The sequence below is a fragment of the Aplysia californica genome, unplaced genomic scaffold (genome assembly GCF_000002075.1).
Source record: "Aplysia californica isolate F4 #8 unplaced genomic scaffold, AplCal3.0 scaffold00744, whole genome shotgun sequence".
Taxonomy (NCBI): domain Eukaryota; kingdom Metazoa; phylum Mollusca; class Gastropoda; order Aplysiida; family Aplysiidae; genus Aplysia; species Aplysia californica.
This window is the reverse complement of record NW_004798014.1, coordinates 6,303-26,549: the sequence shown is the minus strand read 5'-3', so window position 1 is coordinate 26,549 and position 20,247 is coordinate 6,303. Positions and strand designations below refer to the sequence as shown.

The 20,247-nt window shown below is 41.5% G+C and overlaps 2 protein-coding genes across 2 annotated transcripts in view; both read right to left on the bottom strand.

Moving 5' to 3' along the window:
* Nucleotides 1-8,176, bottom strand: part of LOC101861075 (sphingosine-1-phosphate lyase) — a 29,755-nt gene extending 21,579 nt beyond the window's left edge. Inside the window, 5 exon segments of the mRNA XM_035972571.1 lie at nucleotides 1,514-1,616; nucleotides 2,728-2,874; nucleotides 3,580-3,700; nucleotides 4,372-4,514; nucleotides 8,003-8,176. Of these exon segments, the coding sequence (XP_035828464.1) occupies nucleotides 1,514-1,616; nucleotides 2,728-2,874; nucleotides 3,580-3,700; nucleotides 4,372-4,494 (494 nt within the window). The 5' untranslated portion in view covers nucleotides 4,495-4,514; nucleotides 8,003-8,176.
* An 8,166-nt stretch (nucleotides 8,177-16,342) lies between these two features.
* The window catches only part of LOC101858363, a 6,832-nt gene continuing 2,927 nt past the window's right edge, over nucleotides 16,343-20,247 (bottom strand). Inside the window, exon 2 of the mRNA XM_005109031.3 lies at nucleotides 16,343-19,898. Within this exon, the coding sequence (XP_005109088.1) occupies nucleotides 16,762-19,898 (3,137 nt within the window). The 3' untranslated portion in view covers nucleotides 16,343-16,761. The remainder of the gene's footprint in view (nucleotides 19,899-20,247) is intronic.

Here is a 20,247-nt window from a genome sequence, read left to right as displayed (position 1 = left end):
CCCGCGCCCCAATCCTGGTTGGTTTGGGCGTGCAATCTGTTGTTTTACAGAGACTAAAATACAAATGAACTAACATACATCCGGGCATGAACTTTCGCTGTCTATGACCAGGTACCTATTCACTCACACCTGGGTGTAGTGACTAAACTTCCTGTGAACTCGAAATTGTCCAAAATAGGTCACTTAATGAGTGTCGAGGAGAAAAGTGGCTGTCTCAGACAGGTGGACGTCTTGGACAATGTCATTATAAAAATACCCCCCAAGAAAAAAAAGCTGGAAGGAAGGGATGGAAAGTGGTCATTTGCACAAGTCTTGGCAATGCGGTCAGCTATCATCTCGCACCTCTCCTGAAGCATCCCAATATCCCCATGAGCACCAAGGCGAAGCTCATCAAAACCTCTTTTTTTAAAAACCAACGCTCACATATCAGTACGAGATATGGTCCCTAACAAAAGCCCTCGAGAGGAAGCTGGTCACACGCAAAATGAAATGTCTGAGAAGAGCGATAAACAAGACAAGACGAGACAAGATCAAAAACGAAGTCATAAGAGACATGGTTGGAGCAACACCAGTCCTACCACACATTGAGAAACAGAGGATCTAGTGGTTCAGACACCTCACACGGACGCCTTCAAACCATCCAGCTCTGAGGGCATAACAACCTCAGATATTCTGGCTGGAGAGCCAGTGGAAGACTAAGACGACGCTGTAGCGAATCTGTGGCAGACGCCCTCAGAGCTAGCGGGATGTCCCTCGTACAGGTCGCTCGCCTTGCTGCAGACAGACACCGGCGTCTCCCCGTGACAACCACCGGTAAAAAGCGGGGGAAAAAATCAAGTAAAGATTGTCTTGGACGTGTTGTCGTTAGAGTAAGTTTGACGGTACATTGTCTTGTGCAAGCACACAACGTCGGGCCCAACTGTGCCGATGAAGACGTAAATCATTGACAATGCGCTACCCCGGAATTACAAAGTTCTTACTGCTCAGTACCTAGTTCTGAGAAATTTGACGATAATTGAGTTTCACATTGTGATTAAACTTTTTTTAAAATGCAATTCTTTGAATATCTTGATAACAACTCCAAGAAAGAATCTTACGATTTTTATATTATAGAGAAGATGAAGAGAGAGCTTCAGGTTTCTGATCTCTTGGTCTTGATCACTCAAAACGGCCAAACAAAAAAGTCAACAACATCAACAATAAAGCCCAAAAATGTCAGACAGAACTTTGTAATTCTAAGGTAACTATTCGCTACCTCAGAATTATAAAGTTCTGTTTGACACGTTTGGCCTAGATGAGCTACTAAGACCATGTGGTTAGAAATCAAAATGATCTAGCTGCTTTATCAAAATTGTAAGACATTTCTGACTCTTTATCTAGATAATCAAAGAATTGCATTCGAAGAAGTTTGAAATATTATGACATTCAAAATTTTTCACGTCAAATTTATCAAAACTAGGTATTGACCAGATAGAAATTTGTAATTCAGAAGCAGCGGAGTGACGTCATTTACCTGAGGCTTGGGTACACCATGGGGTTCAGGGCATTCTCGTGCAGGAAGGCCCGCTGGAAGTACTTGACCAAGGTGTCATGCTCGGGCGAGTAGCCTATCTTGTCTGGGGAATTGAATTGGCGTAGGTTTAAGGCCCCTGTCAACACTTTTAGATTATTTAAGAGGCAGGACCTCCGAGTAAAGTGTCCATCTCCGAAAGGACCGAGCCAACTGGGAAATTCGTTTAAAGTGCCTTTCCCAAGGACACAGCGTCGGACCAAGCTAGCGCTCGAACCCCGGAACCTGCAGTCTCACAATTACGGGTCCGGTAGCCTAACCACTAGGACACGAACGCCACTATCTTGTCTGGGGGACGGCATGCCGAACAAAAAAAGTTTAAAAAGTAAGTGTATGGTCTTAAAGTCGCTATCAAAACTATGAATAATTTCCTTCTTTCCTGCCAAACATCTCTCGTCCTAATCTCTGCTCGTCCCTTCTTTTTTGCATTTGTTAACATCTTATCTTTGCCATTTTTGTGGCTTAATTGCGTTATTTGTGCCACTAAAACAAAACAAGACTATGAGCAAGCTATGAAATTATGAAGAAACGTTTGGCGTAAAAGAAAAATCAGCATAAAGACCAAGAATGGAGTGAATATAGAAGGCGAAGAAGCAGTGATGGCATGAATGCGAAAAGATGAGCGCTGTTACACAAGAATGTAGGACATCCGTCTTTTCTGTGCATTCACTCAATATTTAATTTTTCCTTCGCACAAAGGCCCCGAATAGCCATGATCGAGGACATGATATGTGGACCAAATAATGCTAACACGTCCAATCAACGATATTGAAGTGCATCGATCCGTTTATCCGTCTATCCAACCACTCGTCCATCTTTCCGTTCTTTTCTAAACAGCCAACAAAACAGTTGAGCAAGAGAAGAATCAATCAATCAATCAATCAATTGAGACAAACGCTCAATAAAGCAATAACTGAAGGAATGAACATATCGAAAAAATATCGCAAGAACCCCCCAAAAAAAACCCAAAGAATAAATAGATAAATAAATAGATAAATAAGTAAATAAGTAAATAAATAAATAAATAAATAGAAATTACCGCCTCCCTAAAAAATGTAATTAGAAAAATCAAATGAACAGCAACAACCCCCCTCCCCCGCATAAAAATCAACCACCAGAAAAAAAAACAGCAAAAAAAAACCCCGGAACAAACCAACCAGTAAAAAGATCGAAGACGTCTTTCTGCAGCTGGTAGTGATCGTCCGTGACGGTGTAGGTGTAGGCAAACGTCTTCCCTTCCAGGTGGTCCGACTCCTTCTCTTGCAGCTCCTTCATCCGCGACAAGAGCTCGTCTTTTCCTTTGCCTGTTAGTTGTTTGGACCGTGTTATAAATGTACAGTATAATATCATTAATGCCATCGTCGTCGTCGTCATCATCATCATCATCATCATCATTGTATAAAGCAGATATTAAAACAGTTTAGACCTGGTAGTATTTCCAAATTTTTTAATCACAAGTTCAACGTTTCGCCCTCAACGAGCTTCCTCAGGAACATTCACAATATAAATGACAAGAATCTAGATCTACACGTGCTGTAAAAACTAAAGTGCTTACATATTAATGTCACAACACTTAAAGGAGCGGTGAGTACAAATCGGAAAGGCCAGAGAGAGGGGAACACAAAGGCCAGAAGTGGGAGAGAGAGAGAGAGAGAGAGAGAGAGAGAGAGAGAGAGAGAGAGAGAGAGGAGGGGGGGAGGTGCGTGGAGGTAAGGAATATAATAACAGAAGAGTGCGGTGACCACAAATCGGAGAGGCCAGAGAAAGAGAAACACTAGGGCCAGAGGTGTACATTCCCCTTTCTTCTCTACCTTCTTCTCCTCAATATCATCATCATCGTCACTTTGACCATGACAATCACTATGATTGCTGTTGATAGTAACACCATCAACAATATTAACAACAACAACAACACCACACCACCACACCACCAACAACAAAAACAACAGCAGCAGCTACAACAACAACAGCAAACAGGGCAAACAAGAAATATATTATCACATCCGTACCCTTCTTCGGTAGGACGACAGCAGCAGGAGGTCCACCTTTAGAAGCGAGCTTGGTCGTTTTGATGAAGTTACTCGCCTCGGACTTCAGTACAGAGCTCAACAGTGGTCCAACGCCAGGCATCTGAAGGTTAAAGGTCACCGTCGGGCTATAAATAGGTCACAGATGGCACTCGTCAAAATAGTAAAATCAAAGAAACCGACATTTTCCCTGCCCGATGGGCAATTTTGTCGATTTTAGGGATTTGGGGCTTAATACGTAGCAGGGTCTGTTTGTTTAGTACAGGGTTTTACGGCGCTCGCAACTGCATAAGGTCATATGAGCGCGGGAATAGCAGGGTCTACTGATTTTGTTAGAGAGAAATAAGTAGGGACGAGAATAATCATTTATTTACTAAAAGAAGCAGAAAAGTCACTTTACACGAATTTTTCTCACTTCACCCAAACAGAAATGAGAACGCGGCGGAAGACAGTGAAAGATGTTGTCAGTTTGTTAGTGTTCTGGGTGTTCTTGGGTCTGCTGGGGTAATACAATGTACTTGGAGGTGTGATGTCTGGTTCAGGGGTTATTATTATAAATTATAGAGCAGCTAAGCGCTTCGTCGTCCCATGCTGAACATCCGAGTGTTCCTTTTCGGGGGAAAGTTTTATTTCTTAATCAAGTGTCTCAGTCTTTTTGATGGAATGTTGTATCCCTCTCAGTAAAAATGGACAGTTTCGAAGCCTGCCTCCTAAATGATCCAAAATGTGTCTATGGGGGCGTAAAAACACATGCACTAAATACAAAGTTCTTACCTGTTTTACGGCTAGCACCAAAATCCTGAGCACCTCCCAGCCCCCTGCTCGCCGATATATGCCCAGCAGGGTGAAGGTCACTAAGGCCAGCACAAGGTGCTCGGTAATCTCCAGAAGGAACATGGTGAAGGTGGCGTCACTTGCTGGGAGAACACAGACACACACAAACGTTGTTGACGATGTGCATTAGGAGAGAACCAATAATAGTGTGTGTGAATACGTGAAAATGTTGAAATGGTATAGACTATTTGGTTATTTAGGAGGCGGACCTCCGAGATTAACATCCATCTTCGAAAGGAACGAGCCAAATTATGGGAAATTCTTGTTAGGCGCCTTTCCCAAAGACACAACGAACACGCTATTACTCCTAATACCGCAATCTCATGAGTACATGTGCAGTAGCCCGATTATCACTGGGCCACTGACACCACCTGTGAATATTTGTTTGTGTTTATGTGTATGTGTGTTTATGCGAACGTGCAGAAGTATAATTGGTCGCTTTTAAGGACAAGCAGGCTAACTCAGATTTCGGGTGTTTCCAGAAATCCTGACCTACACCAAAAGTGGGCGTTGCCCTACCTATAGGAGAAGTTTGGTTTCATTCGTGTGTATATTTGTTTGGTTATGAAAAACTCTCCTTGTCATTTAAAAAAAAACTGAACAAGAGTCCAAAAACTTTACCTTCGATTTTCTCCAAACAGCATTTTTCGGGATAGCCCCCTTGTGCTTAAAAGCGACCAATTATTGAAGAAATTTCTTCTCTGACTCCAGCAAAAACAGCGAAAAAAATAATAACAGGAAAATTGGTGGAGTACTTTGAGGGTCTTACAATTTGGGAATAATTAGCTGAAACTGCGTGAGCTCTGTTATCCCGGTTGGTATATATCGTGCTGGACAACGAAGCAGATGGCCATGGTTCGAATCCCCGAGCAGGGTGTTCCGAACTTGGCTGTTTTGAGGGAGCTTTCAAGGTTCTCCTTCCTTATGTTTCCGTCCTATCGGAGACAGACGTTGAATTTGGAAGTTTCGCCTCTTAAACAATCTGATGGTGTTGGAAGGGGTCGTTTTTATTGGTAATTGTCCTCGGGCAGGTGGTCATTTGATCGGGCCCAACTGTATTTCCTTGTTTTTGGGCCTCGAGAGTTATCTGGGATGAAATATATGAATTTCTCTGAGAGTAACGTGCCCCTAATCAGCAGCTTTAGCATTGTTCAATGTACTGGTTTATATCCCCTTCCAACTTCCCCTCTGCGTTTTTTTTAAATACCAGAATAACACCGTCCACCTGCATGAGACAACCATTTGATTCCTGGACATTGGTTCGACTTGTCTCTGTCTAGTTGGAAACACTTTCAGTGTGTGAGGCACTGGTTCAGCCAACACCATACTACACGTATGTGTTCTTTTCTAGCTTAGGTAAAAGCACATAATATTTCGTCGGCTAGCAGTTCAAATGTTTACCACATCCACTGTATATATCATTTATATAATTCCAATTTCTTAATTTGTGGTACCAGTTGCATGTGTTTAAAGAATGTTTTGTCAAAATTCAAAGTATAAGTGTTGAAAATACCAAGAAAAGATATTGATCTACAATGTTGGTATAATTTTAAAAAGAACGAAGCAGTTTTCTTTCCCTCATGAAAAAGAACATGCTTTCTGGACTAATAACAGTATTCATCAGCGTGCCAACAATATTTTAATCGGATAGTAAAGCTAAAATAGTAGATGTGACTACTGGAAAAAAGGACACGGTCACAAAATGGAAATTGAGAGAATATCAGTTTCGATAGCTTATCACACCCGGCCATGAATCTGGCTTCAAATCAAGAGGAAGACCAAGAGAAACCTGGCTGCATGGGGGTAAAAGAATTCTGGTACAACGTGCTAAATCAATCGCTGACGCCTCACACTTTGCTACCCCATAATTACAAAGTTCTATCTGATATGTTTGCCGTTTTGAGTTACTAAGACAGTGAGGTCAGAAACCAATAAATATTCTGTCTGCTCTATCAAATTAACTGTTAGATTATTCGGAGTCGTTATCAAGATATTTTTAAAACTGCATCCGAAAAAAAGCTAGATCTAGACATGATATGAGACTATATGAGAACTTTGTAATTCTAAGTTAGCGATTTAGCACAGGACCGAAACCTGCACCTCCCCTCGATATCCCAATGATACCAGGGGAAGGAAAAAGTAAAGTAAGTAAGTAATCAACTTCGAAAAAGGAAGGAAAACGTAAAGTAAGTAAGTAATCAACTTCAAAAGTTTTTAAAAAACTTAAATTCGTAACTTCTTTTCTGTTCGACTATTGGTTTGCAATTTTTGTTAGTTGAATGGGAAATAGAACAAAAAATGTCGCTACCTCAGAATTACAATTACAAAGTTCTATCTGTACAGATCCTAGTTTTGAGAAATCTGACCTCAAAGCTTTTGAGTTTTACATAATGTCAAGCTTTTTCGAATGCAATTCTTTAAATGTCTTTATAACGACTCCGAATAATCTTACGATTTTGATAAAGAAGATGGAACATTTGGTTTCTGATCTGATGGTCTCAGTAACTCAAAACGGCCAAAAATGTCAAATAGAACTTTGCAATTCTGAGGTAGCGATAGTCTCCCGACAATGGAATAGAAAAATGGGTTTGAGTCTACGAACTTTGAAAATTGAGACTCTCATGACACCTATTTTGTGACTATGTGTTTTCCCTCGTAGACTCCTGACTTTTGCGCAAACAAAACGCGTCAAGCAGTCGTCTTGTGGTTAGGCTACCAGACTCGTAATTGTGAGGTTGCAGGTTCGGGGGTTCGGGGGTTCGAGCCTCAGGCCCGACGTGTGTCTTTGGGAAAGGCATTTTACACAAGTTTTCTTCACTTAACCCAGGTGTGAATGGGTACCCGGCCATAGATAGAAAAAGATCTTGTCAGTGTGTTAGTGTTTTAGCGCCTGTAAAATGGCAGCTTGCACTGTGTGATTCCAAGGAAGTTGAGATTGTTTTTTCAGAGTGCTATCAGATCTGCTGGGGTAATAATTTGGATTGTTTTAAAGCGCATAGAGCTGGATTTGCGCTAAACAATTATTATTTATTATTTATAATTATTATTTTTATAAAGCTTGCACTGATGGAATACAGTGCAGAGGAACAACTAAAAGGAAACACACAATCGTACAACATAAATAAATGATGTTTTTATAGTGCGAATTCCACTCAACAGCAAAATTTTGCAAGCTCTATGGGGTTAACAATCTGCATAACGTATATGTCATTACTACCCCAGCAGACCTGACAGTATTCCGAAATAATCTCTGCTTCCTGGAAAGAGTATAGAACAAGCTGCCATTTTACAGGCACTAAAACACTAGCACTGGCACCAGCAAGTTCTTTCAGTATCTATGGTCGGGTGTCCATTCAAACTTGGTAAAGTGAAGGAAATTCGTATAAAGAGCTTTTCCCAAAAACAAAACATCGGTCCAAGAATTATGTCATGTTGTGAGAGGAAAATCTATGGGCGTACACACTGACTATCGAAAGACATGGTGTATGCGAAAAATGTGAATATATTTAGAGAACTGTCTTTATCATTTTCAACGGAGTCACAGCAACGACTACTTCGAAAATGGTCTTACCTGATAACAATTTGGTGTCAAGAATTTGAAGAACGCCTTGTCTGTTGATCTGATATCTGCAGCAAAATATTTTCGAAGCTAAGACAAGTTTTTCAGCCCAGTTTCTAGGCAAACAATTTGCGATGTCCACAATTAAAGTTTGATACAGGTAATGGGTTCATGATAGACCTGCCTATCTCTGACCACCATCACGGGGTTCTTGCAACTAAAGAGCGGTAGGCTGTAAAAATCATTTTAGTTGAAGATGGGGGTGATAATACGCCCCAACCAAACCAACGTGGATCATTTGGGAAGCGGGTTTCAATCCTGGCCACCTCAGTCTCAGAAGAATACAAATTCCCAGAAGACAGATCGAAATACTCAATAAGAATTTTCCCCTGGTGGAAAATCAACTTCAGATCTTCTGCTTGCGACGATGAAGGGCCTAGCCACTACACCAAAACGGCTGGCTGACAGCAGGCTCGTTATTGTACGTTTACATTGAGTTTTACTTTTTAGTTTTAGTAATAGTTTTACGGCACTTGCAACACAATAAGGTCTTATAGGTGCCGAAGATTAGAGGTGTTACAAGAGAGTAACAAACATAAAATAAAAGGAGGGGGAGATAAAGAAGATATATTTCTTTATAGGAAAAATGGAGCAAACCACACCAGAGCGCCCGTCAACTACCCACACACTGAGTTTACTACAACGTACTTGGAATTTTTGTTACATTGTATAGTGATATTAATAGATTTAGACAAGTAGCTATGTATGTCTTATACATTTGTATTTGGTTTATCTTAGGTGAAAAGCTGGACGGAGCATTTTAACCTCTTCACTGTCTTGGCGAGAGCCAGCTAATGTTGTTGTTTTTTGTAGTATCTAAAAGTACTCATGAAAGTGAAAGGGTTAATGCTTGATTCCCTTTCAAACTGCGCGAAGGATAGACTTGTTTGTAAGTATTTCGAAAGACGTAATATAGATCTATTTGGTTCATTGTGGACAAATACATTCAGTTCTGGAATCAATGTATTCCAAATACCCCAATCAAGTATTTTTTCATAGACCTAAATTCCTAAATTAATTTAGACCGATGAGCGTAATTGAAAATAAACGTCTTCTGTGTGCGACTCTTTGGAAATCTGAAACACTCTTTGGGTCTCCGTTACCCCAGAATTGTTGAGTGTGCTACAAGTCATTGAAAGTAAAAGCAAACTTTTAGAGAATATAAGTAGCTGCGCATAACCTTCAGCAGCATTTTAATCACATCTCTTTAGAGCTAGTACTGTGATAGGCTTGCAATCTGTCAGTATATTTACCTCAGAGGTTAAATGGGGGTTCAAACTTATCAAAATCTTATTACTTTAATAAAATCTGAGGACAAACAGGAAATCTGATTTCCTTCAGGTGTTTTCAATTTGGAGTATCTCAGATGTTTTATTGGTTTTTTTCTGGTGTTTTTTTTTTTTGGGGGGGGGGGGGTTCTAGCGTCCGGTGTGCCCTTTTCAGATGCCATGCTCATGGTTTATTTGTATGAGAAAAATGTTTATCAACGGGAAAGGTTTGGGGGGAGGGGGGGATTCCATTCTCAAAAATAATGATGATGATAATAATACGTGAATATGATTATAGGACTCCTAAAACGCTACTCGTTTTCCTACAAAATAGTGTGTGCTTAGGCTGTGAACTTTGGCAAATGTCATAGTTTCGTACTAAAATATCGACGACGAGCCTTGGAGAGCATAGCCTATTACGGTGGCCAAAGTTCGCGCACGCTGATTTCCTTTTTTATAAGTGTATGCTGTCCATCCCAGCAGCCTGACCCGATCCTGCAGATTCGACAAGTTGAACGAGCGTACACAATCAGTTCTGAAGTCTGCTTAAGACTCGGTATCACAAGAGCCTAAACGATGAAGTATAAATGAAAGATAAAAATGTTGTTATGTAAAGCAATATGTTGTTATCGCACGATGGTTATAAATTGTCAGACCGTGTAGGTGAATTCACCTGCCTGTGTGTGTGTGTGTGTGTGTGTGTGTGTGTGTGTGTGTGTGTGTGTGTGTGTGTGTGTGTGTGTGTACCGGTGCGTGTACTTTACTGATAAAAGAAGCACAGCACGTAATAAATGTGAACCAAAGAGGTTATATTTAGTACTGGAGTTTGTGGTAGTGATGTCCCCCACACAAACTAATAGGGGCTGCGTGTGCCTACTCTGGGACGCTGAACTTCTAGGCAACAATACATGTCATGTTTGTGTAGTTCAACAGACAGGGGAGAACTTTTCGAGACTCATTTGGAGGCGTCTCGGCGGTCTGGGGAGGAAATCTACAGGCTTGCACTGAAATATGGGGCCAAGATCGTGTTTAATATACTCGAGCTCGTGGGGAGTGGGATGGGCGCTCAGATTGTCCATGTAAATAGGGGCACGCCGGCCATGCTGATGAGGGTAAGAACCCCCCCCCCCCCCCATGTCTGGGACGTGTGACGTCACTGTGCGAGCTCTAGTATTATATAATATAACTTCTTTGGTGTGAGTTCAACGCCAACGTGGGAAATTTTGAAGTTAAATTTTGGGGGTTAACCTCTTTTATGTCGATATTAAAACACAGTTCCATGTGAATTTTACTGAAAAACGCTGTTTAAAGGCATAAAATATGTCATTTTTCAGTTTTCACAGACTTTAACTATTGTAGTTGTCAGACTTTGGCGGCCATTTTCTCGCTAATTTCACCACTGAGAAACCAGGCGACCCCACTTTCTTCAATAACAAATATCTTGAGTTCTATTCAAGATAAACGGATATTTATTTCATTGGAAACAAGGCAAATAAATCAGCTTTCAGATGATACCAAAAACTCCACATGCACAATTGACGAGCGTCTGGTTCCACCGTGTCGTGACATACGATCTATCTGCCCAGTACCTTTTTGAGAAATTTGAGTGTCACAAGCTTTTTCGAATGCAATTTTTTGAATGTCTTGATAACGACTCCAAATAACCATACGATTTTGATAGAGCAGATAGAATATTAAAATTTTTCGTTTCTGACTTCATGATTGTAGTAACTCAAAAACGTCAAAAAATGTCAGATAGAGCTTTGTAATTCTAAGGTAGTAATTAGGTACAACAACGCTCCCTTTCCTAACTCTCTATTATCTTTAATGTAACCCTTGTTGTAACAATGAATCACTACATTTATCGAGTAATTTGGTCGTAAAAGAGCGTCACTCCACATGTGTCGTCATTTTTCAAATGAAAACGAAAGTAAATTTATTGAATATTAGTATCTTGAATAATAGTGAATCTTTTAATTGTGGCCGCATTTTCCTCTGCAGGCATACTGACCTTCGCAGCACTTTTAGGGGTTGGGTTGTTTTTGGTCCCGTGTCCTGATTCTGGTGCCGATATTAGGTTACATAAGTGCTGACAGGGTGAAAATTGTTATGTTTCAAGAAAAACTAAACAAGAATAAAGTGAACTGCGACCATGGCAACACTTATTTTTCTATTCATCACTTTGGAAAACACTTTTTTGGCAGCCTAAATAAGGGTTTTAACACAACAAAACGTCATTTTCTATACATCATATGATACGAGGTCTGTCCCAGAATTAACATTCCCCTGTTATATTAAATCAACAATTTTATTTTTTCAGACATGAAACTTGGTATTACCGACAGACACATGTTTTCTATTCAACATTACAGCCGTTCTACTGAGGATCAAATGGACAGACAGGATCACCAACGAGGAAGTATTAAGATGAACGAGATAGAGCCCATTCAGAGATGAGGTGGGAAGAAGACGTTGGCGATGGATTGGACACACTTTCAGGAAATCAAGCAGCTGCATAGCTAAAAAAAGTGTTAGATTGGAACCCACAGGGTAAAAGTTCAAAAGGAAGATCACGTGGAACCTGTAGAAGATTCACGGAAAAGGATGTACAGAAAAGTGGGAAGACGTGGAGTGACATCAAGCGACTAGCTCAGGATAGTGAAACGTGGAGAGTGTTTGTTCGTGGCCTATATCCAGACCCATGGTGAGAAAGGCAATGATGATTATGATTACAGTCGTTGATAGCCATGCACTTGTTCCTCTGGTGTAGCCAACGGTCAATCGTAGTGACCACGTAGGTCCGCTTCGCCCAGAGTCCTTAGCGCAGCATTAATTACATGTAGTTCGAGCCCAATTTCTTCCTTGTCTTCAAATTGCTGCCCCGCATCCTTCCACCCCAGCCCACTGTTTGTGCCAGTGGTGTGCGGCCAGGTTCCCGAATTATTGATAGTTAGGAATAGTAGAAATCGGACCTGAACGCAATAACTTTCTAATATTGTGATTTCTCCCAATGGTTACCTGGTTGGCTCCGAACAACTTCAGGATTTAGGATAACCTTGATTTTGGAACACTGTGAAGCACTTTTTTTTTCAATAATACATTCTTAATAAAAAAGAACATTTTAATGAATAAAATGCATTGTAAATGGCAACCACTTGTTTACGTAAAAAGGAATCGGGGCTTTTCTTCTATAGCGCTAATCACGGGACTCGGTTCAGGAATCGATCCTTTGCCCATTTCTACTTGGTGCTTCTTTGATTTTTGGGTAGAAATGAAGTCACAATTAAGAAAGGGACATAATAATATATTTCTTTATTAGCTTCTTTTATTTTATAGATCTAGTGGCTCTAGGCATCACAGCTTGCTATTACAATGTGTTGAATATAACATGTATTATCCACACTGGTGTTGTGAAATTAAAGTTAACAGCGAGTGAAATAGTGTTTTCTCTTGTGGAACTTTAGAAAAATCCAAAAAGATATATACATAAAGAAACAGGCAAGGAAAAAAAGATTTATAAAAAGAAAACAGACAACAACAACAACAACAACAACAACAACAACAACAACAACAACAAAACAAGCAACAACAACAACAACAACATTTATAAACGAAATAGGGAATAAAAATCTTTTTAAAAAACACACAGGAAGGGAAATTGTCAATGTGGGAGAACGCTCTGCTTAATTAACACGTACAGCCCCTGAAAAGTTTATTTTTGCTCAAAATCTGACAGACTTGACAATATATAAGCCTTGAAATAAATAAAAGTAACACAAGTTCTACTTTGCAGCTTCCTCTGGGAAAATTTGGTTTGCAATGACGGACATAATATAATATTATTCATACATAAATACATGTTTACAGAAATAAATAGATACGTACATCACAGATGTACTACAATACACCATTGGTAGTAGCCACTGAGCAGCACCCTGTTTTGTTTTGTTTTGTTTTAGTTTGGGTTATTGTGTCTTGCTCGAGGACACACTCCAGTGACCACCCACCTAGATAAGATAAGATACATCTTTATTGTCCAGATCCTGGCACATTGGTTTGTTGTTCCACCACGAGTACACACACACACACACGCACACACACACACACACACGCACGCACGCGCACACACACACACACACACACACACACACACACACACACACAAACACACACACACACACACGTACACACGTGCACGCACATGCACACACAAGTAGGCTTACAATGACATACATAATATAAATGAGCAGCAACATAAACAATGATAATCGTAAGCTAGATACACACTCAATGTTATTTTGATGCATGCTCTAAGGTCGTAAGTACACTAAACAAGATGGTTAAGATGGAAGCATTTTGATAGATGATGGTAAAAATGACCTTCTGTATCTTTCTTTGTTACAGATCAGAAGCATGGGTCTTTTACTTCTGACTGATGTTTTTATTTGAGGGAACAAGGGATGTTTGTTGTCTAAAAAAGATGGAATTAATTTTCTTAGTGCAAGCTGTTATGTACAATTCATCCAAGTAGGGAAATGAAGATGTTGAAATTTTACATGCTTTCCGTATTAGTCGATTAAATTTTTCTTTATCTTGTTGTCTTGTGTTCCCGGCCCATGCTGTTATACAAAAATCGATAATACTTTCTATGGTTGAATGGTAGAACATGGACATCAATGTTTTATCAACTTTAAAATACTTTAGCTTTCTAAGAAAAAAATAGTCTTTTGTTCACTTTTTTATGCAGGAGAGAAGTGTGGACACGCCAGTTGAGTTTGTTGTCTATTGTAACACCCAAATACTTATAACATAAGACATATAAACAGTGGCGTCGGTGACCTAGTGGTCAGGCTACCGGAGTCGTACTCGTGAGATTCCGGATTCGGGGTTTCGAGCCTCAGCTCGGTCCGACGTTGTGTCCTTGGGAAAAGCACTTTACACGAATTTCTTACTTGGCTCAGTTCATTCGGACATGGACATTAAACTCGGAGGTCCCGCCTCTTTAATAAACTAACAGTGTTGATAGGGTTGTTAAACCTATACCATTTCACCATCGCCATTTCACAACCTAAACGCCGTGTCATCGACCTATGCTTCACATGATTTATGGGGAAGATGATGATAATCTTTTTGTTGAAACAGTTCTTGTTATACACGTTAAGTTGCTTTTGTCGGAATAATTACTGATGTCGCCTTTGTTGTTGTCGAGAGAGAGAGAGAGAGAGAGAGAGAGAGAGAGAGAGAGAGAGAGAGAGAGTATGCTGTAAATATAGCGTGAATAAACAAATAAAATAAACATAAATTATTTTATTCATCCCCCTGGGGAAATCTGGGTTACAATTGCGAATATACATACGTAAATACATAACTATCATAGAAACATACATAAATACATACATACATTAAATACACAATATATATGATATGCGCTGTATTAATGAAATTATTATTAGTAGCCCAGTGTTGGCTAGTCTGCATGATGCCTTACTGCAGAACGGAGATGTCTTTGTGCAGTTGTGGCTTGGATCCCTATGGAGAAGATAATATTGAAGATAGTTCTGGGAGAAGGAGCTTTCCCAAGTTCACCGGGGTTGGAGTGAAGAAGGAGAAATTCAGTTGTGTGCAAGGGGCGGGGCGTCATTGTTTGTTGTGGCTCAGGTGGGGATTTAGAAGGTCAAGGGTTGTCATGGGCCATAGGTGGACATTTAGACGGCCATGCTTTGTCATAGGCCATAGATGGACATTTACAGTTTCAAGTTTTGTCATAACATAAGACATGGCTGGACATTCGCAGGGTCAAGTCTTGTCATAAGATACGGATGGACATTACAGAGTCATGTCTTGTCATAAGACATGGGTGGACATTTACAGGATCGTCTTGTCATAGGTCATGGGTGAATATTTAGACTGTCAAATTTTGTCATTGTCCACGGGTGGACATTTACACGATCAAGTCTTGTCATAACATAATACATGAGTGGCCATTTACAGGGTCAAGGCTTGTTATAAGACATAATATAAGACATGGGTGGACATTTAAAGGGTCAAGTCTTGTCATAAGACATAATATAAGACATGGGTGGACTTTACAATACCAAGTCTTGTCATAAGACATAATATAAGACATGGGTGGACTTTACAGTACCAAGTCTTGTCATAAGACATAATATAAGACATGGGTGGACATTTACAGGGTCAAGTCTTGTCATAAGACATGGGTGGACATTTAGAGGGTCAAGTTATGTCATAACATAAGACATGGGCAAACATTTACAGGGCCAGGTCTTGTCATAAGACAAACGATTGTTGATCTACGTACCCCCCCCCCCCCCACGTTCCCTTTATATATATATATATATATATATATATATAACACGTTTTCCGGTGAAATGTAAAATATCTTTCTAGTATGATTAGTGTATGTAGGTTTCGAATAAATCGCTTGCCATCCAAAACATGCACTCGTAGAGCACACACTGTCATGGTCGCCGCTCTTTGCTCTACGACGAAAAACTTCGGTACGAAGAATGCGTGTTGGTGTCGCAAGCAATGCACACAAGTCCGTTTGGGTACTTTTTACACCAGAGACCAAATACTCGTTTTTTTGTGCTGTTCCTATTAGGAACCATGAAAAGCAAGAAAATTGTGAGGCAGCGCGGTGGAATTAGGCTCTCGTCAAATTAATCAAAGTGAAGAAACTTGTTGTTTTTTTTTGCAGGTTTGTGAATTTTTATCAAATTTTTGTTTTTGGGCTCAACACCTTTCATGCCCGTTAAAGAACTTATTTCGGTGTTGATTTTTCTGAAAAACGCTCTTTAAAGGTACAATAAATGTAAACTTTCTGTTGCCACGGACTCTTAAGCTAAGGAAATAACAAATCTTTGGCGGCCATTTTCTCACTAATTTTACCTCTGAAAACAGGTGACCCCACCTCCTTCATTCGCAAATATCGCGACTTGCTTTCAAGATAAATGGATATTTTTTCCATCCAAATAAAGACAAATGAACAAGCTTTAAGATGATACAAATAACTGTACATGCCCAAAAATTGACGAGAGCCTGATTCCACCACGCTGCCTCACAATTGTAAGCCTCGACTACAGCATTACGCTGAATTTTGATGCCGTTGAAAGATGCAGCCTTGCGAGGGTGTAAAAATTGAAAATTCTTTTAAAAATTTGACTTTTTTATGGTAAAAAAATTGGCTGAAGTGGACTGCTTGTGACAGCGACGGTGCGCTCCATGGGCAGCGCCATTTCGCCCAAATAAAGGGCGAAACACCAGTCTCGCTTTAGTCGAATGCAAGCACCCCCCCCCCTTCGGTCTTTCAATAGGAGCAAATGATGGGCTCCGTCGTGAAATAGAAATTCGTCAAAGTGTGTGGTCGAGGATGATGCCCATCTATGTGTGGCACAAACATTCTGGGAGTTTATTCTAAAGGACTCACTTTTGTGAGTCCATCGCGCTCGTCGTTGCGTAACTCATAGTGACCTTGTTGTTTGTGTCTGAGGCGTAGACAACTGCAGGCTGAGTGCTCGTTAAACAGCCTGTGCGTTTCCAAATCAGAAAGAACAAGGCCGTTCCGATAAGGAAAACCCCAGCCGTCACGCCACAAACGATACCGATCACGTAGTCGTTATTAGTATCGAATAAAGGGAAGTGATAATGAAACCCATCGATGGCACGGAATCTGATCAGGAACCCGCGTCCTTCGAGCTCCGACCCTGACACAAAATAAATCTCGCCGTCCGCGTTGGTTATGTTAATTGGATTGTTTTGTTCGAGGCTGTTGTTACAAAAATGATATATTCTGTTAATGACCAACAAATCATCGTTTTCGTTATAATCATTAAAGCAAGACTTATTTGGCTGGAGCCGGGGGACATCCAGGTCAACCAGGTTTATTTCGATCAATTTTGTGGCGTCCTGGGGTTTCAAAATGTATCTGCAGAGTGAGTTGGGAGGGTAGGGCTCTGGGTAGTTTGGTGACGTAATGTTCTGGTACTCCCCGGTGGATGGCACCGTGATGGTCAATGAGGTGCCCCCACAACCAGTGATTGGAATCGTGTCTGCAGTGAATGTAAATTTCAGGGGCCTCTCCACGAGCGTACGTAGATCAACTTGCACAAGCATCTCGTTTTTTTGGCTGACAATGGACATGTTTGGCGTCATCTTAGTGTGCGCAGCGATGGTTTCCAATGGATTTATTGTGTTATTAAACACCGAGAAGAATCTGACCTTTCCAATTTGTAAGGGGGAACTGAAGTCATAGGTCATGTTGGTCAGAATGACAGCGTGTTTGTCTGAACCAGATGAAAACAAAAAGCGACATGTGGAGGGAAAAGGTTTTACGAAGGTGACAGAACGAGATATGGGCCCATCGCCCAGATGAAAGGTTTTATTACACAAGGCGACACTTAATTCTTCCGGGTGGATGCTAAAGTAATTAAAGAACAGGCCCTGCATTACCGGACGTGTGACTTCCAGACTGACCACCGTGGTCTCCTGTGGGAACGCTCGAGAAAATCCCAAAATGCCACTATCAAGAGGGACACTCACTTCCGTGGCATTTGAGATCCCAGGAGAGTAGAGATACACTGATAACTTGGCAGACTTGTTCTTGAGGAAACGACTGTTCAGCACCACATCAATGACCAAGAGGTCACGTGGGTCAGCCCTGGTGATGTTCCACTGACAGTGCATGCCAGACATCAGGTAGTCAGGATAGTTAACGGACGATGTTCCCTGGATTTCGCGTGTGGCAGTCAGGTCCTGCAACGGGCACGATGTCTTTACAGTGCTAGAGGCGGCGAGTGTCTTATACTGGAACTCCAAACTAGACTCAGGCGTGGGGGTGGTCACTGTCAAGTCTATAGTTAGGTTGTGGTATGAGTACAGCCATAGATTTGGGTCCGGGCGTGTTGTTTGAGGATGTGTCAGCAAAGGTTGTTGGGATTCGTGGTTAGGGTTGCCAGTCAGAACTAAGAATGTGTTTGACGAGAAGTTTGTTTTTAAAGCAATCAGCCCGTCATTAGTGATGTGCCAAGAGCAATCTATCTGTTTTCGCGATCTGATAGTTTCTGATAACGTGTACGATGTTCCGACCACAGGAGTATAGACTCTCTGACAGGGTCCGCCGGAATTGGCCTGGTATCTGATCCAGAACCCCTCGTTTTGCCTGTGCATGACTAACAAGATCATCCGTCGTGGGTAAAGAGCCCTGTTTGTCGGAACATTGCCGCTACAGTCTTTGGTCAGCTCAAAGTATTCATCGAAAAGCCCGTTATACACTGAGAGTCTCTGAGCTATCACCAGTCGGGAGTCAAGAGTTTTGTCCCACACTTCCAAAACGCTGCAGTTTCCTGACAGAGTACGCCTCATGGTCATCTTGAGGTCACCGCTTGGGCTGATCTGATCCGCTGGAATCCAGGCGTAAGAGACGGAGGACGCTTGCTCTAGAACCTGCACGTCGGTGTTTCTGACAGGAAAGATGTCCCGTGATTTGACCACCAGCGTCAAGACCGCGTCGTTGACGTTACCGTGTTTCTTACTGGACAACGCGACGGTCAGTCTCCGGCCAGAGGCTCTGATGGTCGAGAACGGCCAGAATTTCCCGGGGCAGTTCAGTCCTCCTTGTGGCGTTGATTCATTGACAAGCACAGTTCCTGTACTCACGTCCGTGACTCTGAGCGTCTGGTCTGCACAGGAATCCCCACCGGTTGAAAGCCGGTAGTCTGTGAGTGTAACTTCAACGACTGTCTCGTCCGAGCCGGTGTCAAAGGTCATCTCACAGTCCAGGTCAGTCTCCTCCCTCTGGATTCTCCACTGTAACACGTACCAGTCCCCGAGGTCACTGGCTGCTTTTGTTGCATTTGCACTACAAGTCACATTCTTCATTGGAACGGCGGTGTATTCAAGTACAAAAGTCCCAAAATTCTTTTGATTCTGTATTGCCGCATTTGTCTTTCCCGCCATTCTAGGCATCTGAAGCCTGGATTCCCCATCGATCAACAAACCGGCTTCATGGGACACGGAGGCGAGATTTACGTCGAGAACAAACCCTGGAGGAGCTTCAATATTCCACTTACATATCGCATCTTTCGAAGTGCCCAGTGGATATTGGGGCGAGAAAAGCAGACCGGTTTTTTGTGATGCATGTAGTGTAGTCGTAGCATTTGGGCAGGGCTCATCTTCAAGAAAACCCAAAGAGCGAAAGTGCAGACTGAAACCGTCTTCAGTTAAAGGGGAGATTCCTGGTGGGCGCGTGTATCTGACCTGGAATGTGTAGTACCTGATGGTCATGTCCCCCGCAAATTGGTTCTCTCGCCAGGAAATATCGGGTTCCTCGGTGTCATTCCACTCGATGGACAGACCTTGAGAGATGTTGTAGTGCTCCACGTGTAGGCTCATGACATTGCCGAATACGCCGGTGACAAATGTTGTGCTGCAGTTCACTTGGGCGCTCGTGTCTGTTTGTGATGCGTTGTAAGCCAGCACCACGAACGTTTGCTTTATATCACTTACTTCTACCTCTTCGGGCCAACCACACGCGTCTTGGGATGAGGCAACCACCATCAGGCCTGTACAGAGATCATGGCGTTATTGTTGTTCTATCCATCTATCTATCTGTCTATCTATCTATCTATCTATCTATCTATCTATCTATCTATCTATCTATCTATCTATCTATCTATCTATCTATCTATCTTTCTGTCTATCTATCTATCTATCTATCTATTTATTCTCGTGGGTATGAGATCCTCAGTCTCAGTATATCACCAGACATCACCATCCTCTTCACTTTATCTACCTTTCTAGATTGAGCACTTTGACTCCCCCTAGTGTCTGTCAGCATAACTATTTAGAGTTTGCCAGCTTGTTTTTTTTCACGTATTCTCTCTCTCTCTCTCTCTTTCTCTCTCTCTCTCT